Source organism: Pipra filicauda, unplaced genomic scaffold, assembly GCF_003945595.2.
Source record: "Pipra filicauda isolate LSUMZ 115617 unplaced genomic scaffold, ASM394559v2 scaffold3_size10097308_pilon, whole genome shotgun sequence".
In the NCBI taxonomy this organism is placed as follows: Eukaryota; Metazoa; Chordata; class Aves; order Passeriformes; family Pipridae; genus Pipra; species Pipra filicauda.
In genome coordinates, this window is record NW_024104532.1 from 9,877,479 (window position 1) to 9,900,833 (window position 23,355).

The following is a 23,355-nucleotide window of genomic DNA, read 5'->3' on the forward strand; positions in this document are numbered from 1 at the left end:
GTGCACCTCAGCTCAGAGCTCAGCAGTGCAAGTTTGGGGCTCTGGTCTGGGGTTTGGGGTTGATGAGAGCCCCTGGCAGCTGCCTGCCCCAGGAGCCTTAATGCCCCTTGCCTGCCCCCCTGCTGCCCTAAGCTCAGCTCTGTGGCTGGGTTCCCAGAGCTCCCAGGAATGGGTGCTGTCACCTTCCCTGTCACTGTCACCTCCCTGGCAGCTTGGCAGCTGCAGGGGCACAGGAGGGGAGTCCCTGGCTCACCCTCCTCTGTGGGTGGGAGGGAAGTGGAGTGTTTGGTTACCCTGTGCCCATGGCCCTCCATGCCCCCTCCAGCCCTGTGCTCCCCCCCTAGACTGGTTTTGGCTCTTCCCAGCCAAGGGAATGGCTCTGTCCCTGCCAGGCCTGAGGGAGCCTCAGCCCTGCACACTCCCCTCAGCTCCTTGCCCTGTCTTGGGTGCAGCAGGAGCTGCTCCCAGCAGGGGAGGGGGTGAGGACTCGGTTTTCCTGCTCTGGCACCTGTCCCAGACACCAACCAAGTGGCTGCAGCAGCACTCTGGGTGCCACAGTGCCCGTCCTTGGGGACAGGCAGGGCACGTCACATCTCCCATGCTCCAGCAGCAAGGGCCACCCCAGGTCCCAGCACACCAGCTGCCTGGGCTCCCCAGTGGGCCTGGGCACCCCTTCCCCATCCCAGTGCCATGGCAGGGCAGTGGGTGCAGCTCTGGCAGCCTCTGCAGCGGGGAGTCTCTGGCCACTGCACCAGACAGGGGCTGACCCACCTGGCCAGGCCTACGCCCTGCAACCCAAATGGGGACAACCTGGCCCAGGGCCCACCTGTTTGCCCACCCCAGCACCTGGAAGAGACACCAGGACACACAGAAGCCGAGGTTGGGAAGCGGCAGATGTGGCTGCTCACAGTGGGCGATGGGATGAAGCAGGTCTGCACACACACAGGAGCTCAGAGTCCCCCTGGGAAGGGAGCCCACCCACAGCCCAGCCAGGGGTCTCCCAGCCCCACCAGCCCCTCACAGGCCCACCCCCAGCCCTGGCAGAGCCCATGGGCACATGCAGGCGGGAACCCAGCCAAGATGCCTTGTCCAGGGCCTTTCCCAGGCCTGTCCCCACAGAGCTGCAGCCCCGTGTCCAGCCTACAACCCATCCCGGGGCAGCCCCCAGATCACCTTTGGGGTTACAGGGCTGATACCTGGGAGTGGGACACTTACTTGGATGCGAACTGTTTGGGATTGCACAGGACTTGTTATGGGATGCTTCAGGGAGGCCCCGAAGGTGCAGGTGATTTTTAGAGGAAGTGTGGGAAAGCAGTGAGGTGTGGGGCCCAGCAGGGTGTTGGTGACCCCCTGGTCATTGCTCTTGTGCAGCACCTGATCCCCCCGGTCTGTCTGAGCTTATCGAATTCCTCCTAAACACTCTCCCGCATGGGTCTCCCTCCCTGCCCGTGTGTCTGCAGGGTGTGAGAGCACCGGGGGGGGGAGCGGCCCCGTGTCCGTGGGGCAGCCGTGGGATCACCGGCGGAGGCGACACGGGACCCGCTGGTGACACAGCTGGTGGTTTGGGAACCCGGGGGCAGCGAAAGGCCGCCCGAGAGTGTGGCAGCACCCGCGTGCCCGTGGGATGAGAGCACGGGGGTCGGCACAGGACCGGGAAACTCCTGCCCGGCTCCAAGATCCCGGGAGGAGCGGGCGGGGGCCGGGCCGGTGCAGTTCCCGCAGGGGCCACACGGTGGCGATGTCCCCTCGCGCCGGGGCGTGAGGAGCGACCGGGACAGAGGGAATGGCCGGGAGACAGGGAATGGCCTGGGACACTGGGAATGACACGGGACAGAGGGAATGGCCGGGAGAGAGGGAATGGCCGGGAGAGAGGGAATGACACGGGACAGCGGGAATGTCCGGGAGAGAGGGAATGACACGGGAGAGAGGGAATAACACGGGACAGCGGGAATGGCCTGGGACACTGGGAATGACACGGGACAGCGGGAATGGCCTGGGACACTGGGAATGACACGGGAGAGAGGGAATGGCCTGGGACACTGGGAATGACACGGGAGAGAGGGAATGACATGGGACAGCGGGAATGGTCGGGAGAGAGGGAATGACAAGGGACAGCAGGAATGGCCTGGGACACTGGGAATGACACGGGAGAGAGGGAATGACACGGGACAGCGGGAATGGCCTTGGACACTGGGAATGACACGGGACAGTGGGAATGGCATGGGACAGTGGGAATGATCAGGACAGCAGGAATGACCTGGGAGAGAGGGAAAGGCACGGGAGAGCAGGAATGACTGGGACAGCAGGAATGACACGGGAGAGTGGGAATGGCCCGGGAGAGTGGGAATGACCCAGGAGAGAGGGAATGGCCCAGGACAGTGGGAATGGCCTGAGACAGCAGGAATGACCGGGACAGCTGGACCGGCCCAGGAGAATTGGAATGGCCCAGGACAGCAGAAATGGCCCGGGACAGTGGGAATGACCACCCAGCACGGGCTGGCTGGGCCCATGTTCATGTCCGTGTTCCATGCCCATGTCTGTGCCCATGCCCATGCCCATGTCCATGCCCGTGTCTGTGTCTGTGCCAGCCCTCCCAGCCTCCCTCTTCCCCCCACCACCGCTCTCCAGCAGGACCCCTCCACCAGCCTCCCCTGGTGCCCACTCTGGGCAGCACTCAGGGGGTGTCTGCAGGACGAGGGTACAGCTGCTCCAGGGCAGCAGGATTCCCTGCAGGCCCCTCACCCCAAATCCCACCACACCCCCCTGGGAGAGCAGCCAGAGAGACACGAGTTTTATTGAGGTGGGGAAGGAGGGGGCAGGCTGTGGGGATCAGCCCAGGGCACCCAGGGGTGCCACTACTGTGCCCTGCGGGCCATCAGCATCTCCCGGATATTGTCCTCTGCTTCCTTCACACTCCGCTCCAGGTACGACTTCTTCTGCTGCAAGGCAGAAAGCAGAGGAGAGTCAGGGTCCCCCAGCACACACCAGGGTCCCCCAGCACACACCAGGGTCCCCCAGCACACACCAGGGCCCAGGGCCACCCAGGCAGAGCTGGCCCAGCCACCCCCCACCCTGCCGGTGTCCCCACGTGGGGACAGTGGTTACACGTTCCCAGAGGCACAGGGGCAGTGGAAATGTTTTACACAGACTTTGAATTTTGTTCCCACTGAAACCTCCTCTGCAAAAAAGTGGGAGATGTGAACCACAGCAAGGAAGGAAATCAAATCAGATCCTGTAACTCCTGGAGCCCAGAGAGGGACTGACATGCTGAGGCCTCCTTATGGAGACACAGCAAAACTCCCTCCTTGGGCACAAAAGGCTCTTTTTCCCAGTTGGGCCATTTTCTAACCCCAGACCCTCCTTTCTATCAGAAATTCCCTGGCATAGTCACCAAATACGTGTGTTTCCTTAATCATCTGTAATTAGGCTGGGCTTGGCAGGGAAGCAGCCCCAAGCCGTGCATCCCAAGATAGGAATTCAGCATGCAGCGTTTTTTCCTGCTAGTCTGGGTGCTCCTCTGTGACTGGAAAAATCAGCACTTGGCTCTCCTGACTATTTTCTCTGGGTTTCCAAACAACAGACACAACAGTCTCCTCCAGCAGCGTTGCTGTGAGCAGGGGTGGGCCCACTCCATGACTGGATGGGGGGCCTTGGGAATCTCCCCAGAGCTGGGCTCGCCCTCGGTGGCACCTGCAGCACCACTGGCACGGGGCCTGCTGTCCTCACAAGGGGCTGGGGGACACTTTGGCACAGTGTTCCCCCTGCCCCATGGGCGTCACAGCCCCACACAAGCCCAGGGAGCTTGTATTGATAAGCACTGGCAGGATTGTTATTAAATTCCAGAGTCCAGGTCTCAGCCCAGACCATCCTGCCATGCGCACCTTCCCAGGAGGTGAGCACCAGGAGCCCAGGATGGCAGGAATGACCCACAAAGGCCACCCAAACCAAGCACAGGTGAAGGACAAGAACTGCTGATGCTGCCCTGAGAGCCTCACCCCAATTCCTGTGATCCCACAGGAGCTGGGACCCACAGTGCTGAGAATCCCATTAGCCCATGGAGCAGCAGTCCTGCTGCCACCACTGTCCCTCCATCCCTTGCTGTCACATGGCTGCACACTCGGCTGGAATGCCCATGCCATGAGGACAACTCTCCCAGCCCTGTTCCTAAAGGCTGAAGGGCTTTTATTTAAACACTAAAGGTTGTTGGTGACATCCAGGGCCAGGGATACAGCCAAGGAAGGGCTCCTTGTCCCTCTCCCGGGGTCCCTCTCGCTGACAGGAACTGCTTTTGAGGAAACCACAGGGAGAGGAAGAGCAGCCACGGGTTCCCACTGTCAGTGAGTCAGTGACACACCAGCAGGACTCTGTCACTGCCACACTGTCCCCACACTGCCCGGACAGGCGTCGAGGGATTTCACACATAGGGAACTGAGCCTGAAGGCTACAAGAGGTCACAGGGCCTGGAAAACCCTCGTGGGTCTGAGCTCTGCTGACCAGAGCAGAGTGGCAGCAGTGGAGCTGACTTCTGGTCAGTCATTTATTGCTAAAACCATTTTTTCACGCCATTAAATCAGCCTATGAAATGGTTCTGCCTTTCTGCCCTCTCCCCTGCCATGTCCCCCATGGACCCACAATGCCCATTCCTGCACAGGGACACGCTCTGCCCTCCAGGGGAGCAGGGCTGCCAGAGCTGCACAGCCCGTGGCAAAGGCACAGGCTTTAATGCCATTTCTGTACTCGAGCAGCACCGGCAGCCTGAGGCAGGTGAGGATTGAGGGAAATTTTTCTTTCCCTCAATCACTCTCCTTGGTCCCACAATGTCTGGGATGAGAGGATCTGGGCTGGTCCCGACACTTTTACTCCTTCCTCCCAGAAGAAGCCTGCAGGGAGTCCCATCCCTGGGCTCCAGGAGCATCACTTGGGCATCCAGTGAGCCCTGCACCCGCAGCTGGGGGGCTGAAAACCTCCCAATGAGTCCGGCAGTGCCGGAGCCAGCACGGGGGCTGATCCCACTCTGACCCCCGGATCACGGGCAGCGAGGAGCAGACGGGCGCCACATTTTCCGAGACACGTGGCACAAACGAGGTGTTCCTTCCCCAGGAACTGCAGCCCGGTTTCTGCTTCGGCAATCACCGGAGAAGCAGCAGGAGCCCGCGTGCAAACCCCTCCTCACCGCGATTACTGGGGTCTAGACAGGAAACTCCGTCTCTCCCGCCGAGCGAGGGCTGACACACGCTCTGCCTACTCACACCAGAGCCCAGGGACGCGGCAGCGCAGCTCTGAACTCACGCTGGAGGCTGTTCCGGTCCAGCCAGACCTGCCGGGCTGGTGGTATCTGTTCCCTGAACACCACCCCGCATCCCAAACCCCACCTCCAGCTTCCCCAGCTCACAGCTTTCATCTGCACTCGGCCTGGACTTGCAGCCCTAGTTAACCCTTTGTCCTCTGAGCCCCTGGTTTGGGCTTCACCTCAGCACCCTCTGAGCTGATGCATTTCCCTGGGAAGGTGTGTTCGCCCCTCCAGGTGGATCCTCCTCTGCTGCCACAGCAACCACAGCCCTCGGGAATTCACAGTAAAACGCCAGAACTGCGCTGCTGGTTCGGGTCCCTCATTAACCTAAAGGTGGCTGCTGCTGTCTGCAGCCTCTGATTTCACTTCTAGAGCTGTAGCTCCAGTGCTCACCAGTCAGGAGCCCAAGGGAACGTGGCAGCAGCCCCAGGGGACACGGCAGCACACTGGCCCACCGGCTTTGGTGGCTGCATGACCTGCAAGCTGCTGATCCAGAGCTCCTGCCCACTCACCGCATCCTGCAAGCTGCTGATCCAGAGCTCCTGCCCACTCACCGCATCAGTGCCCTAAGACTGGCGTTGGGAAGGTGGCGGAGGGAAGTAGCCACATGACACTGAGCTCCCAAAAAAGCCCCACTCCTGGCTGGGTCAGGCTCTGCAGGAGGCTGGGCAGTGCCCCGGGGTCTGTCCCCCTGCAGTCACACCGGGAGTGTGGCAAGGCAGTGATGAGGAAACACGGAGGGCACGGCAGGAAGCAGCTGATGTGTCAGCCAAGGGCTCCGGCTGCAGCGAGGAGCTGGTTCCTCCTCCTGGGGCACAAGTCCCACGGCCACTTGCTATAGAGATTTTATTTTACCACGGTGCAGAACACACTTGTGGGGTGTTACTGAAGCTTATTTCAGAGGAACAGCCTCTGACCAACCCCTGCCAGCCCCCACTGCTCCCAGGAAAAGGCCAGTGTGTTCCCATGACCCAGTCACAGCTCACTCAAACAGGGAGGGATGACCCGGGACTGCAGGTCTTGTCAGAGCTGGAGAAGCTTCTCCCCCACAAAGTAAGAAAAGGGAGCTGGAAGCTGCATGGAAGAGGGCACGTGGGAAGGGAGAATTAATTGCAGCTACACATTTCCAGGTGGACAGCACACTTTGCACGCACCCCAAAACCGAGCCAGCTGACCTGCCCCAGCACAGGACAAGCTCTTGCATCCTCACACGTTCCCACCACAGGCCACCCACCAGCTCTCATCCACTCCCTTGTCTGTGGTGACAGTCCCCTGCCCCTCCTGCCCCTCACAGAAAGGGCTCTGCCATCTGCACTGGGACACGAGACCAACACAGAGCCACTGCCCCAACCCAGCTGGGTCTGGGCCTCCTGCAGAACAACTGAGAAGATGCCCCCAAAAACCCAGTGCAGTCAATGTCTCCCAGCCCACAGTTTCCCAATTTCTTTAAGCTAATCCTACTGCCAGCAACAGTCCCTTCCCCAGCCAGGAAGGGCTGCAGCACTTGGGAAGGAGACAAACCACAGCCCTGATGATCTGTCTCAAAACCAGCCCCAAAGGAAGTGTTCTCACCTAAATCTGCTTTCTGGAAGCAGGCTTGCCATGCTAATGACTGCCTGGCACTGGGATGGAGGGATGGAAGAGATGACCAAGGACTCCTCCTTGGGCAGCAGAGCCAACCCCACAGGCTGGGCCTCCCACCACCTCCTGGGGGCCCAGGAGCTGGGATCTGCACCTCTCCTGCCCCTGACTGCAGATGTGCCACCAGCCTGGCCCATACTCTCCCCTTCAAGCTCTTGGGAGCCTTCCCCACTTCCAAGGCTTCCTGTAGCCTCCCTAAACCAGGCAAGGGGTGAACCTGTGTGTGGTCAGTACAGCTGCATGGAGTAAAAACACCACCTCCCATGTCATCAGAGATGCAGCCAAAAATAGGACTGGCCACTCACGCAGCCCCATCTGACAGGCAACACATGTGCACCTCCCAGGAACCCTTCCCAGGAGGAAGGGTGGCTGTGCAGCCAACAGCTCCACCAACAGAGCCACAGGGTCCATCAGGGAAGGTACCACCACAGAACCACAGAACCACAGAATCAGCTAGGCTGGAAAAGACCTCTGATATCATCAAGTCCAACCTCTGACCCAACACTACCTTGTCACCCAGACCATGGCACTGAGTGACACGTCCAGTCTCTTCTTAAACACCTACAGGGATGGTGACTCCACCACCTCCTTGGGCAGCCCGTTCCAATGGCTGATCACTCTCTGTACAACATTTCTTCCTAATATCCAACCTAAACCTCCCCGGCACAGCTGAAGACCCAGCCCTCTTGTCCTACTGCTGGTTGCCTGGGAGCAGAGCCTGATGACCACCTGGCTACAACCTCCTGTCAGGGAGTTGTAGAGAGTGATGAGGTCTCCCCTGAGCCTCCTCTTCTCCAGGCTGAACAGCCCCAGCTCCCTCAGCTGCTCCTCATAGGACCTGGCAGCTCCAGCCCTGCCTGAAAGGAGGGAGGGGAGAAGAGAGGAGGGCAGGGAGCTGATATCCAATGGCCATATTGGGATGCAATGCCCACTGCCATGTCCTAGGAAGCTCTGGGGCACTGTAAGCCACGGCTCTGGGGAGCTGCCACCAGCCCCAGCTGGTGTGGGAAGCACACACTCCTGGAAGCACCAGCTCGGCCGGGCTGTGCAGGCAGCACCACGAGCCAGCCCTCACCGCGCACGCTTCTGACCAAGGCGTGCCAGCACAGCCAACCTGCACACCCTGGCACGGGTGGGTACAGCCAAACACTGCCAGGAGACTCGCCCCTGCCATCACCCTGTTCCTCAGCTCTCCCTTGCCCTTCGCTCCCCACCACGAGCAGCGCTCGCTCCCCGACCAGCTCCGCGCTGTTTGCTTTTGGCAGCGGCTGCGGAAAGACTCCATCAAATGCAAACACAATTACAGCTCACACCCTAAGAAGAAAAGGACTTGTGGTTAACAGAGGTGGCCCGTGGCCTTTTGACACGGCAGGGAAGCCACCTCCTGCTCCAGCCTCCCACCTCTGCTCCCGTTGCATCATGCTGCTGGAGAAGCTGGTGCTTCACGAGATGACGCACCCGGACCTTGCATTCCTGGCAGATTAAAGAGCCAGCATCCACAGATTCCACAGCAACAAAAAACTATTAATCAGCTCCTCTTGGATGGGCTTTTGATGATCAAAGCACTGTCTTTCCTCCAGCGCTGTGATTCAGACACCTCTGCCTTCAGGGAGAGCTGGTCAGGCACCGCCAGCCCCGCGTGTGGCAGGGCCTTGCCTCGAGCCGGTGGCTGAGCACAGCACGGCCCAGCATTCCCAAACAGCCCTGTGCTCCCTGTGGGAACAGGCACAGCAGCCCTGCCCATCCATGCTGCGGTTCACCTCCTGCTCACAGGTGAGTTTCCTGTGTCAAGTCATGGTTTATCACTCAAGGTTGACTTTTGCTCTTCAAATACCATTTCTCTCACATCACCTCAGCAAGAGGCTCAACCCTTGACCTGCAAACACAGATCTGCTTAAGCCCAAACAAAACTGTTCCCATGGAAATGTCAGGATCTAGCACTGGAACATGCCTACTCATTTCAGCCTGTTCTTTCTTCTTCCTCTCCTTTGTTGCTTTTTTTTTGTTGTTTGTTTTTTTGTTTTTTAAACTGTTTTTCTATGGACTTGTTTTATACCCAGCTTGTGAGAACAAAGCGAGGTGGCAGGTCCCTTCCCAGGGAGCACCTCCCTATGGATCACAGCCTGTTTGGCTACCAGCCACCAGATTCTGGCATCCCACTCTCACGCTCAGAGGGCTTCCGTCGAGGAACGCTGCAGTCCCCAGGCATGAGGCAGTGCCTCAAACAGGAGCCCTGACACAGCTCATCTTGTGACACCGTCCCAAAAAACCTGCTGCGAGCCAAGAGCTTCTGTATCCCCCAAAGTTAACTCAAACCACTTTTGGAATTCCCCAAGGGAAAGTGATCAACGGATCCTGAGCTAGAGCTGGGAGCACGTGGGTGGCTGGAGAAGGATCTTTCCTGGGAGGAAGGCAAGTCGTGCTGCCCACGTGCGGGGGGCCAGGCAGGAGGGGCAGCCTGAGCTGCCCTCGCTCTTGGGGTCACCACTGCTGCTAAGGGGGCTGGAAATGCCCAAATTCCCTGCAGAGAACAGCGCTCCAAGTCATGCACCCTGGGCAAGGCAAACATTTCAGTCAGCCTGAGACGATGTGCCGAGGACGTGCCCTCTGCATAACGGGATTTCACTGGGAACCCAGAAATGGGAAGGAGGTGAACCTGCTGAACAGCACCCAGCTGCTCCTGCTCCGGGAGAAGCCAAAATAGTGGGCACCAGCAACGGGGTGGGGTGGGTCTGCAGGCAGCCCTACGCCCTGGTGGGTCCACCCAGCGCTGGTCCTCACCCAGTTCAACACCGTGGCACATGTACACACTGGGAATTAGCACTCTACAGCAACCACCAAATATTTAGATCTGCTCCAAGACTTTCCAAGCGGAGTTATTGCTCTCAGGAAGTTGCCCAGAGTTTGCTCAAGAGTGAATGATGTGCAATAGGAAGGGAGCCCAGCTGCTTTCTGACGACAGCTGCCGACAGAAGCATCATGATGTCATTTACCTAAGAGGAGAAATGATGATTCAGACCCTTGGGTTTCCCCTTCCACAAGGTAACGGGGACCCTCAGTCCCTTCAGAACCATCTGGATTTAAGTGTAAGAGAGGACATCAAACATATGAGTGCATGTGCCAACTCAGGAGGATCTTCAGAAGCACCTGCCTGCAGAACTGCTGGTACAAATCCACCTTTACTGTGTCCCAGTCCTACCACAGCACAACCAGCAGGGCTTCCCCCACCATTATCAAAGCTCCTCGAAACCCTGAGGAACACACTCTGAAAAAGCTAATTTGGGAAAGCCCCCACTGCCTCCCACGCTTGGTACCTTCAAGAGAAGAAGGGGCAAGGTAAGGGGCAGAAAGGCTGGCAGGCAGGAGGACTTTCTGCCCCAACCTGTGGCAGCTGCAGGGACCCACTGCTCCAAGCCACAGGACACAAAGTGCTTCCAGCAGAGCAGGAGACAGTTACTCTTTGTGACTGGGAAATGGGGATTATTCCAGTGAACTCCTGCACCCTACCCTGATGTGAACTACTACAAAAGCAAACCGGTGGGAACCTTTCAGTAGGTGGCAGCAGAAATGTATTATCAGCCCAGGGGATTCCTTTTGGGACACCCCTTCTTGGCATAATTCCCCATTTAAAGCAGTTTCCAGGGGTATGTTGCTCCAGGTGGGATACTGCACCCTCACCAGGCTTATGACAGCAGAGTCAGGTCAAACACACAGAACTTGGGGAGAGGAAACTCCCCCCAGTGCTGAAAACCTCCCCGCTCCGTTTCGGCGGAAGCGTCTCTCACCAAACCGCCTCTTGCAAAATGTGGTAAGTTCCCTAACCCAGTGCCTCGGTTTCTGTGGTCCTGCAGAGCCAGTGTGGCTCACCAGGACACCTCCAGGCAATAGGACTTTTGCAAAAACCACACCACACCTTTCAGCCCTTGCAGTCCCTCCCGGCCAGACGAGGCCACTTCAGACGAAAAACTGCTTCCATAAATTTCAAAGACAAACCAGCAACAAAAAGATGGTGTCGGCTCCCAACCAGGCAGCATCCCCCCTCTAATTCAGACCTCCCTGAACTCAAAGCAGCCACGTGGTCACTACCAACACGTTTACCAGCAGAGCAGGGGGTGACTCGGGCATGGGGCCAGCAGGAAGCAGGAGGGCTGCCCCGCATACCTGGGAGCAAGGTGTGGCTTTGTAAAGCTGACTCAGGGCTGGGTCAGGGCTCCCTGACAGGCAGGAGCACGCTTTCCAAATAATCGTTTCCTGTTCTCCCCAGGCGAGATGGAGGAGGAGGAGATGGAAGCAGGATGGAGGTTTATCGGGCACAAACAAGCCCCCTCCCCAGAGCTGCCTGGCACAAGGGCCAGCCAGGAGCCACTGCAGGGGCTGGTGACTAAGGCAAGGACAGCAATGCTGGGGTTGTGACTAACTATTACTCATGCAAGGAGGAATTTGGAGAGGGACCCGCATCCAGCTCGGCTCGTTGCTTTGGATACTTTTGCAGCCATAAGCACAAAGGAGAGCTTTGACAATGAATCAGACCCTGCTTTACAATGACAAAGACAGACTTATCGACCAACTTGGTGTTAAAATTTCAGTGTAATCATAAAAGCAGCTTAATGCTAATCAGAGGAAACAAGACACGTTTTCAGACCCAGATGACTAAATGTAGGCTCCTGGATGGACAAAACCATTTAAAGACAGCAGCAGAAGTGGGTTTTTTAATTAATCATAATGTATTTCACTTTCCTCTGAATTACAAAGGAATGTGAGTGTACTGGCAACAGTTGCTTGAAAAGCAAGTTGTTTAGGGTTTTTATAAATCAAGAGCAACCCTCCCCCAAAAAACCCCCTAAAACGAGTTCTGGGATACCTTTATTTTGAAAGCATGTCTAGAACTAGCCTCTAAAAGAAGTTAAAAGGAAGCAAACAACCCCCATGTTAATTATTCTCCTGCTTTTAAAATCTACAATTATCCACCTAAAAATAAAGTAGGAACAGCGAAAGCAAAGAGTCATCAAATTCCAGTTCTCCCTTCATGAAGCCTTTGCCCTCTCAGCTGGTTTGTGTGCTTACTTTGCAGTCTGCAGTGCAGGGAAGACTAACAAAGAATTACTAATTAAGCAACCGCTTGCAAAAATCTGTGAGTTTGAAAACTTGTTGCGGTGAATGATTGGTCCAGATAGGAGATCCAGCCTTGCCAATGCATACCCACACATGTGATGATATAAATACACGTCATTCCACTCACATCAGCATCACCCCACAACCATTCTTCACAAAAATGTGGTGAGATACTCAAGTTTTTATAAGCCATCCCAGGTCTAAGGCCGTCGATGACCCTTCTGGAGAGCCGGGAATCCCCTCTGAAACGCGAGGGTTTCTTTTCCCTGTGCCTCTTAAGATTCCAAAGTCGTGTTTTGTAACCAGTGGTTTGTGCACTATTTAACACATGACAAGCTTCTTACACAATTTTCAAAGCAGAACATACTGTTATTTGATCTTTATCAAACAAATCTAACAGACAAGTAAGAGCCAGTACCTAAACAAACCAACCTCCTTCCCTGGGAGGACTGAGGAGCACTTGTTGCCTTTAAGAGCTGCAAGGTGCTCACTGCACACAACCGACTTCCATCTGTCTGGGATGAGGGATGACTCAATCAGACAACAGAGAAACAGCCCAAAACACCCATGAAGTTCAGAACACAATCCTTTTGCCACCCTCACTTTTGACAAACAACAGTCAGACAGACCACAAGGCTCTGAACATTAAGAAGTGAAGTCAGAGATTCCTCACAGCTGTGAAGGCCTGTTCTTCATGTTACCATCAGCAGTCAGTTCAGTAGAGAGGAAGAATTAGAGCAGCACTAGCTGTGCCCCAATTCCTCCAGGTTTTACCTTAAATTTGTATGGCCCTAGCCCAATGCCAGAGGGCCTCTCCACAAAGTAGGATTTTGTGCTCATAGTGTTAATTCTGTGTCCATTACACTTCTCGACCTCCTCACTGTTGTTTTATCATTCTAAAGCCTATTTTTTCTCATTGCTCAGAGTATTTTTCATTTCAAAAATCGAATGAGAGCACAGATTCTCCTCCCTGTAGGACAGCCAGACCTATAGGAAAAAAAAAATGACCTTTGGCTACTCCCTTCTTCAAAACAAGGCTCTCATGGAGGGCAGACCACTGGTAACAGCTCTGCCCATGCAGGCTCTGCTCACCCACAGGAGTGTCTGTGGATGCTCCACAGCTGACAGCAAGCTCAGGCAGGCAGCTGGACCACCCATGTCCTCAGAAAGCAAGTTAAGCCTCCAGCTTTGCAGCCTGAAATGCAGGAGCAAGCCCTCAGTGAGGGCACAGACTTAGGCTTGGAGGACACAAGCCAACAGAGTCAAGATGAAACACATTTCCCAGGAACTTCAGCAGGTCCAAATGGCTGTGTCCAGAGGAACCTGCCCAGACACCCACACACCCAGAGCCACACAAGATGCAGGGTATTGCCTGGCCTGGTCCCCATTGAGGGCCTGGCAAGGGTCTGTCTGCAGCTCATTTTCACACCAACATCCATCAGTTGTGGAGCTCCCACAGCTTCCTCCTGAAAAGTCCATACAAGCCCAAATGTATGGTAAATTCACTTCTGTACTCCATTTGTCCCCACATTAGGGGTCCTGCTTCCCCCTACAGCAAACAGAGGGACTGACCTTGTCTATGAAACAAGGGGCAACTTCTGTGACAAGGTGTGTTTAAAATCCCGTTCCCGGTACGTGCACGTAGCCAGCAATGGAATGGGAGAACAGCACCTTCATCCAGAGTAAAATCTGCTCCAGGCCAATGCACAGAGGGTTATTCTTGAGGCTTCTCCTCTCCAAAGCAAACAGAAGCATTCCTTATTTTCCCCCTGTTTAGTCAAAAAGCCCACCACACATTCCTGGGCACTGGCCTACCCCGAGCCAACCAGGGGGTGAGAACCTCTGCACTGTAGATCCCTGGAAGAAACTGGGCTAACTCAGGAACGTCCCGACAACTGCAACCTTCTGACGGGCACTTCGTGGTCTGGGAAGAGCACCACAGATCTCAAGAGACTTGTTTTCACCTCGTTAAAGCCACCCACAGAATTGGCCTCCATGTTGAGGGTTTTTAGTTAAAAAATGAAGGAGAGCTGCCCCTGGGGCACGTGGAAGCTGAGCAGGTCCATCCCAGCCATACCTGCCCCAGGCTCCAGCGCTTCTCCCCAGCCACACCTTGCCTGCCAAAAATCTTTGTTCCCACAGGGCAAGAAAACGCTGCTGTGGCAACCACCAGACTCCTCCAGGGTGGGGGCACCACCACTGCGCCTCAGGGCTGCAGCAAAGCCATTTTAAAGCTCCCAGAAAAAGAAGATTAGAGAAATGGAAGCCGCAGCACGAGCAAGTCTGAGCTCAGGCAGCGCCGGGGAAGAAGTCTGTGCTCACCACAAGGCTTTGCAATGCACTCACTTTGTAACTTCACCAGCTCCTCAAACACCACCTGAGGCTTTCAACGTGGAGCACAGCAGTGCTTGAGGGCACAGTGATCCTTCCCCCACCAGGAATGAGAGCACAGACATCTTCTGTGTGGGACAGGGAAACTGGACACAGCGTTTTGGGGTTCACGTGAAGGATTTCTGAATTAGAAATCAAGCCCTCAAGCTTTTCAATCAAGTTTTGTCTACTCCAGGCAGCCAGAGAAGAAACCAACCAGCCAAACTCTGCAGCAGTAAACTTTCAGCCTTCCACAGACACGTGAAGGAACTGCCTGGGAAACAAGCGCACAGCTATGTTGTGGTCAGAGTTTAAAACCAAAATCCAATTCAACCAGAAAGCTGCAGGTTGCTTTTGCCCTTTTCCCGAAGGAGCTAAATTCAGTGGCACACAGCAGACAGAGCTGCCCAGCAGAGCCTCCCCCTTATTTGTTATTTTTAGCAATTTAGTCTGACAACGCCTGACAACTAAACAAGCTGAATATAGCAGGAGAGAAGGGGACTATCAGATATTATCAGAGAAAGCACACAGTGATAATCACTTTCTCCACCCCTAATGAAGAATCAATTTTCCATGTCTTTATAACATCATAGAGTTTGTTCTCTTTAAAATGCCACATTTAAAAACAGAATCCATGTAGCCCTACAATGGAAACGGATAACATTTCCTGAAACAAAGCATTGTTCCACCCCTCACATATCATGTTTCCTTAAAAACAAGGGAAGAAAAACATTACTTGGTTTTTCTCCTAATACTGCACAAACATTGCTGAGCTAAAAAGAGTCTGTGCTCATCCCTTTAGAATGCTTTCAAAATAGATTTAACACATACCCCCTGTACCGTGAAACACAACAAGAATTTGATAGTATCAGGACTGGAAAAATCCAATGGCTCCTGCTAAGCAGGACGTGTCCCATGCCCGTGTGTGAGGGAGCCTCTGGCACCAAATCTCTGGAGGTTTGGGTAAGCCCTGCTGGCACAGCCTGTCAGCAGAGGCACAGGTGTTGTGCCAGCAAGCCTGGGCAGTTTATTTGGATTCCAAAGGATTATGGACGAGCTGTGAAGTTCAGAATGCTACATGGGTACATATGAAGTCGACAGGCTGAGAAACCTGGGGAGAAGAGAAGGTTGTGTGGATACCTCACAGCACCTTCCAGGATCTGAAGGGGGCCTAACAGGGAAGCTGGAGAGGGACTGGACTCTTCATCAGGAATTGTAGTGATATGACAAGAAGTAATGGGTACAAATTGAAAGAGGGGAAATTTAGGTTAGATATACAGAAGAAATTCTTTATTGTGAGGGTGGTGAGGCCCTGGCACAGGTTGCTCAGAGAAGCTGTGGCTGCCCCATCACTGGAAGTGTCCAAGGTCAGGTTGGATGGGGCTTGGAGCAACCCGGTCTGGTGGAAGGTGTCCCTGCCCATGGCAGGGGATGGAATGAGATGAGCTTTAAGGTCTCCTCCACCTCAAACCATTCCATAATTCTATATATACTTACATATTCATTTCCCACACAGCTTTCAGAAGAAGGGTAAAGTTACCTTGGGTTTGCTGCAGAATAACTGACAGCTCTGCACTGTCCCCTCGTCCACATCCAGACCCTTTGGAGCTCCCAGAACACAGCTCCTCTCACCAGGTACAACCAACGTGTATTCCAGCCAACATTTATTTTCCCAGCCCTGTACAAGGACAGGTCTGGCTGTCCTTGCTGCTTTGCAAGGAGGCCCAAACCAGCAGTGTCCCATCAATTTTGTGATGCTGCCTTCAAGAAAGCAATGCACCACTGCAACAGCAGAGGTTGGAGAGGGGGAAACTGCCAGAGGGAGAAAAGGAGCTTTCAATCCAGGCACAAAAGCCTTCGGAGTTTTCAAAGTTCACTGACAGCTGTGAATGTCAGGAAACCCAGCTCACACCTTTGGAGCAAGTTAGAGCCACATTTCCAGGAACAGGAACAGGCAGCACTCAGGAGCTCTCCTTGCCACGCAGCTGGATGGATTTTCAGTAGAGCTCAGCAGTGCTGTGCTCCTCTGCAAACAGCATTGAGGTGGCAGGGAGAGCATTTCTCAGAATCAGGCATGTATCAAAAAATACATATTTCACAATCCCTTGGCAATAGTGTCATCACAGCAAGGCACAATTGCCTCAAGCTCAGGCTACATGAGTAACCAGATCAGCCACACCGTCCTGGCCCTGGGGGATTACTCTGACCAGCCTGATTCAGCTATGCAAAATGAGAAATGTGAGTAAGCAATAAGGTAGTTAACAATGTAAAATATAAACCTAAGCTTTAAAGCCCTTCCAGCTTTAATAATGGATGGAGGGAAGCTTTAACCTTTCTTGGTTTGGTATTTATTTTACAATGATGCGGTGGAAGCACAAGGTCACAAAGTTTCACATTCTTTCCTGCTTCGGTCACAACTCGTTTTCAGGACAAGCAAAATCCCCTGCTCCTGTGATAAGTACTCTCTGAGCTGGATTCAGGTATTTCCCCCGAAATGTCAGTTGTCTAAGTGCTTGTCCTCCTCCATGGGGAATCCCTTTTCACAGAACTGCCAGAGCCAGCTGGAAGCAGATTAGTTAAAAGACGGACTTGAATGTTCACTTAAAACAAACTGTCAAACGTTTTGGCAAACTGAGCCCTACTATCCATGATCAAAAAGAAAAACTGACCCACATGGCAACAACCTCTGCACTCCAACCACCTTTTGAGACAGTCACTATTGCTGGGAACTTCAGTTCAATGGCCACAACCAGAGACTCAGCAACAGGGAGCTACAAAGCAGAAAAACAACGTTTGCGAAGCAGCCGGGTCTGAGGCTTTGTGTGAGAATGGCAAAGGTTGTAATTTTGGGGGGAATTCCATCCATTCTGCCCAACTCAGCGATCAGAAAGTTCAGGAGGTAAGATCATTCCCCACCAGGAACAGGAAGAAACCCAGATGCTGAAGGGCTGAAGGGCACAGTAGCCAAAAAGCTGACCACAGCCCCTGGAGCTGGCAGGGACCTGAGGGGCAGTTTTAAACAGAGGATGCCCAGCCACACTCCACCTGCTTCCAAACCCAGAGGTGCTGCCATGAAGTCCTCCAACCCCAGTCGCAGGGCTGTCTTTGCACAGTGCCATTGGCATCAGGGATGGCTCCACAGGTGCCAGGATACCATTGCTTTTATCACATAACTGTAAAAATAACTGTGCCTTGCCTCCACACCACCTTAAATATACAACCTGTCCACGGAGCACTCGTTTGCCCTGAGGTCTCATAAGCAGAAACACAAACCCCCTTAAGTGTCTGGCACAGAAAACACTCCAGGCAACACAACCTATGGGGATGGGCTTACTCTGCAGCTCCCCAGGCAGGCTGAGTTTTAAGAAGGAATTAAAAAAAATACAAACTCAACTTCTACTTCAGTGTAAGTAGGGGAGAACAGAGACAGAACTGCACAGGTCTGAGCGGGTTTGAGCACTGACTTCCTATTCCTGCTTGTCCCTGCTTAGCTGGTCTCCACCCTCACTTTCTCCAAAACACTGAAGGGATAAGCAGCTTAACACAACTCAGCCTTTGCTTTCCCTGTCATTCCCCAAAGACCAATGAACAGGGGTTTGTATTAATGATACTTTAGGAGCATTAAGAAAAAAAAACACGCTAACAGCCTTGGGAAAGTACATTTTGAACATCTTCTCTGAAGAACATGCAGCCATGAGAAGATAGTGAAGATTCACTAGATAGCTCGTTTGAACACTGGAACTTGCGCAGACACTACTTTTTATTTCCTAGATATCCTTCTCTGCCTTGAATACTCCAACCAGATAAACACGAGAACACAGAAGTGCTCTGACCACATTGTCAAAACAAAGTCCCATCTCCTCACAGATCCACTCATCAAGCAGATGCAGAGCAGAAGGACAAGACGGGCCTATATGGTACTTCCTCCTCATACTTTCCCACCCTCCAGACATTTTTAGCTCAGGGACTTCCTGAGCAGGATGCCATTTCTACATATTTGGTAATTCTCAATGGATTTCTCTACCATGAATTTGTGCAATTGTCCTGAGCCAGTGTAACCTTCTAATACCCACAGCACTGGCCAAGTTTCACGTCACTTATCTGCAGCAAATTACCACACCAACATCCTTTTGCTTGTTTTAAACCCTGCTCCTACTAACCCCATTTGAATTCCTCACCCCCAGTTTTCATATCAGGACACAGAGTGAACGATCAATCCCTAAAGGTGTGTAGATCTAGGAAAGGAACCAAGTGCCAGGAGTTACTTGTAGGTTACTTGTAACAGGTTCTCTGTTTCCCCTAGTTACAATCCTTGAGAATGAAAGCTAACAGATAAAAATGAGATGTAGCAAATAGTATCTTGTTGACCTTCGGTGTCCTACTTTCAGCATTATTACCTGCCAAAACTTACCTCCAATTCCTTAATTTTCTCTTCGGCTATCCTCTGTTTTTCTAAGAGCTGATTATGAATCACTCCTTTGGGCTGGAGAATAAACCTACAAGTAAAAAAAGCAGAGAGAGACAACGTTGGATGTTTTTTACAGCTGTGTGCACCCAGCTACACACCAAGTTAAACTACAGCCACCTCTCCTAAGTGTTCATCCTCATCCCTGTGTTTGGGACTGAGGCAGGAGAAATTCCTCTGCCAGCTCACAGAGGTTGGTCCCAAAGGCTCACCAACCTCATCCATGCTCTTGGAGGATGAACATGGGTGCACACATATCTTCCCTTGTCATTCAGTGTCCTTGAATGATCTGGAAGCAGTTCTGGCACACAGACAGCAAGGGGAGTCTGTCAGCATCTTCTCTTCACAGGGATTTAAACCAGTTTTTTGCATGCAGTCAAGGAAGACTCTTCCAACAGGTAAAAGCCATTTATTACCTGTGTAGTGCTTGCAAGGTGAATAAACCTGCACAGTAAAACCAAAGGTTTCCACAGGGAAAGGCTGAGGGAGGTGGTGTTGTACAACCTGGAGAAGAACAGGCTCTGGGGAGACCTTACTGCAGCTTTTCAACATATAAAAAGGGCTTATACAAAAGACAGAGAGACTTTTGACCAGGGTCTATCATGACAGGACAAGGAGCAACAGTTTTAAACACAGCAGGCCAGGGTTAGGTTGGACATAGGGAAGACAGGTTTTACTGTGAGGGTGGTGAGGCCCTGGCACAGGCTGCCCAGAGAAGTTGTGGCTGCCCCATCCCTGGAAGTGTTCAAGGCCAGGTTGGAGCAACATGGTCTAGTGGAAGGTGTTCCTGCCCATGGCAGGGGGACTGAACTGGATGGTCTGTGAAGATCCTTTACAACCCACACCCTTCTGTGATGTGACAATAGAGAGACAGGTGCTTCCAGCAGAGAGCCATGAGCTTTCACAGCTCCAATTCTCAGTCCTTGGCTTTAACCCACCCCTCACTGACCTCCAAATTTCCATGCTTTCACCTGCCAAGGTGTTTTTCTGTGGGAGGAGAAGTGGCCATTTTTAACTGGAATTGCAGCCACTGGTTTCCACTTGTTCTGTTTTCAATTGTCAAAGGGATTTGAAAGATGCATCCACAACATCTCAGTCCTTGCAGTCCTGCTCACCAGCAAGCAGAAAGCTGACTGCCTTGCTCAGAGGAGCCTCTGAAGGAGCACCAGCATTCAAAGCAGCTCTCCAGCACATGGCACTGTCATCCCAAAAAGAGGTAAAGGACAACTAAGTTCAAACGAATTTGAGGAACCCTCCATGGTCGCTTTTCATCCTTCCAGACATAAAGAATGCACAAGCTGCAGATTCAACCCCCTCCCTACTTAGAAAGTCCCCCAGGGGATTTAGAAGGAGCCTCCACGGGTCATACCAATGAGGTCAAGGTCTCCTCCAGCACCAACTAGGGTCAATGTCTTCCTGCCAGGTGACAGGAGCTCGTGCTTGAACGGTTAAAAAGAGCAGCTTTAGACAGGGCAGAATCAGAGCACATTCCCCGTCTGCTACAGAAAACTCTGAAATCAGTTTGCAGTGTCATCTCCCACCACAAATTACATTATTAACGTGTTTGCTCAGGGCCTGGTAAACACAAACACAGATCTGCCACTTGGCTGGAACCCCAATGGACTCTGCATCAGCAACGCAACAGCCAAAAGGAAAACTCCCCGCCACACACATTCCTGACACGCATGGGAGCAAATCTGTGGTTAATTATAACAGGTTTCCAATTAAAACTCTCTTTGGGGCTGCTATTAACTGCATGTAGTGATCACCTCCTCCTCCTCCTCCCTCTTCTCTCCCCGTTCCACTTCACCTCCTCTTTTCCACAGGAATTTCCGCTGTATCTTTTACGTCGCAATTTTCTCAAATCTCTCCTTGTTTCTTCCCAGTCTCAGCTCATGTTTATTGCTGGCTTTATCATCTTAATTCTCTATCTGCTTCTGTTCTTACCAACGCAGCTCACTCAGACTCTCTCAATCTCCCTTTTCCCACTAGGTACACACAGTGGTAATGGTTTGGGGTCCTAGCACACAGCAGGCCGCTGAAGTAAAAACGCAGGTTTTGCCCAGTCTTGTGAAAATCAAGTCCAAAACCACCCTTCCAGGAAAGAGGAGTTATTTACATTGCTATTAGATGCAGAGCCAGACAAGAGCTTTTTTTTCAGGACCACATCATTCTGATGCTCTTACCTCGAGCCTACAACACCAGAATAAAAATCATCAGCCTTCACACACACAGCCCTGTAGATTTTGCAGTGAACACTCAAACTTTGCCTGGTAAATACTCAAGTTTTGCCTTATTTCTGCAGCAGCTGCCATTGGTGAAAACCAAAGCTGCAAGATGCCCTCTGTACACAAAGCCATCAGTCCCTTCCCACGTCACCGCTTCCCCGAGCCTGCCTGTGTATGTGAACATTTCCTGAATTATTTCCTTTTTTGTGGGGGCAGCAAAGAAGAATGGAATCCCTTCTCATTTGCTTCCCCAAATTGTACAGCAAGATTGATCATTTTGGTTTCCCTGACGTCCCTGGTCTAAAAAACAACATTCACCACCAACACTTGAGCAATTTTCCCTGTGCTGCAGCTGGGAAGGTCCCGGCGCTGGGCGATCCCGACTGGCTGGGAACAGCCACGGGCACCAAAACCTCCGACAAACAACCGGCTGACTTCACTTCTATTCTGCAAATGTCAACAGCAGTCATTGGGGAAAATATCCTCCCTCCCAGCCTCCTGCAATGCTCTGGCAGACGTGTGACAGCAAATTAAAACGGTGTGGCTGAAGTTAGCACTGACGGGACTTGTGCGGGCAGCTGGGCACAAGCACAACCACCCCCCTTCTGGCTGCTATAAAACAGAGGGCTGGAACCTGTGTCCATTCACACTCTTGCTCAGAAGCAGAGCAGATGTCCCTGCCTTGGCCAGCAGCATCCTGCAGGTCTTCACCAGTACTGTCTTCAAGCCACTCCTTTGAATTCCCTGCCATGAGACCACAGAGCCCTCAGCCTAAAGCACACAGATGCTGCCCTGGAAGCTGCCGAAGGCCAGTTCTTTGAAAGCTGAAGCTATAAATCTGAAATCCACAGTTAACTATTTCAATCTGGCTTCACTTTCCAACATAAGAAGGACTCAAAAAACTCACCAGTTTTTTAGCATCTAGTTTGGGATGAACACATGATAGGCCAACACCTTGGCCTAAGTTTTCACCTAAGGAAATAATGTGGTTTATGGTAGCACCTGGAAAAAGCAGAAGCTTGTTCTGCTCATTAAGTAAGAAGTGCTGCAGGGCACTTGTAATAAACCAGAGTTTAAATTTAATCTAAATTCCATTTTTCCAATTACCCTAAGTAATACACCAACTCGATGATTTTTTTTTCTCCTCACCAACCTAGAGAAATAGGTCAGTGTCATTCTGCTGCCTGGTTTCAGTTAAATGGAGTTATTTTATTTACAGATTTTCAAGCTCATGGAAGAACCATGGGAAGTTCTGAGGACTCCACAGCTCTGCTGGAGTCCATGGGAGGCTCCCTGAGTTCTTATATGTTGAACTGGGATGGAGTTTAAGTACTTCCAGTCCACAGAATCAAAATCAAATTTCTCCCAGATAAGTGAGTTCACCTGTATCTGCCTTCTCTCAGTGAAGTGTCACAGCACACACTAACCTGTCAAACATGACACCTACACTATCAAATAGTGATTCAAAAACATGTTCAGCACCATGTTCAGTAATTACAAAGCTTAGAAACGCTCACCTCTTCACACAGGAACTTTTATACTGTTGTTAAATTAACATCAGAAATATCTGGGTCAGAATGGACAAGTTCGCCCCATCACAGCACCAAAACCTGCCTGAGTTCAGGAAGTGTTCAGACAATGCTCTCAGGCACACGGTGTGATCCTGTGCAGGGCCAGGAATTGGACTCAGTGATCCTAAGGGATACCTACCAACTCAGCATATTCTAGGATTCAGCTGGCCACCCATTTCAAAGGGAATGGTCAGTAAAAACAGAGCAGGATTTGCCCCATTCCAGAGAACTGATAATTTTTCCAGTGTTCCCAGATAATGGTGAAAACAAAACAAAGAAAATTAGAAAAGGAAACTGCAGAGGAGTGGGGTCCCCGAGGACAGCAGTGTTCAGCCAAACCTGGGCTGCCAACAAGAACAGCTCCATGGAGCAGAGCCAAGAGGTTGCCAGTTGGCTGTACCTACGTGCTCCAGTCTCCCAGTGACTTCTGGTTCTCAAGTGCAACATGAGGAACAAAAATAGAGCACGAGGGAACTGAAAGAGAAACCTCGCTCTAAATATTCCCACTTGTTTCTATTTTCCTCCCTCTGCGAGCTCCACATCAGGAATTTTGTTTCCCCAAGGCAGAGAAAGTGGTTTATATACGCTCTCTGAGGCTCTTGTTTCCTTCTGAAGGGACCTCTTACCCCTTCCCAACTGTCATTTTCTTTTATAATTTTAGTTTGATCAGTGTTTATA

The 23,355-nt window shown here is 52.4% G+C and overlaps 1 protein-coding gene and 1 long non-coding RNA gene across 2 annotated transcripts in view; one reads left to right on the plus strand and one right to left on the minus strand.

Moving 5' to 3' along the window:
* Positions 1 to 2,775: 2,775 nt before the first annotated feature.
* PFDN1 (prefoldin subunit 1) overlaps positions 2,776 to 23,355 on the minus strand; it is a 33,066-nt gene continuing 12,486 nt past the window's right edge. The window contains exons 3-4 of the mRNA XM_027726326.2: positions 18,825 to 18,909; positions 2,776 to 2,939 (exon numbers count right to left, since the gene is read on the minus strand). Coding sequence (XP_027582127.1) covers positions 2,856 to 2,939; positions 18,825 to 18,909 — 169 coding nt within the window. The 3' untranslated portion in view covers positions 2,776 to 2,855. The remainder of the gene's footprint in view (positions 2,940 to 18,824; positions 18,910 to 23,355) is intronic.
* On the plus strand, positions 19,869 to 22,483 carry LOC120324018. The gene is made up of 2 exons (XR_005565009.1): positions 19,869 to 20,094; positions 22,326 to 22,483. It is a non-coding gene; the product is annotated as an uncharacterized LOC120324018 (long non-coding RNA).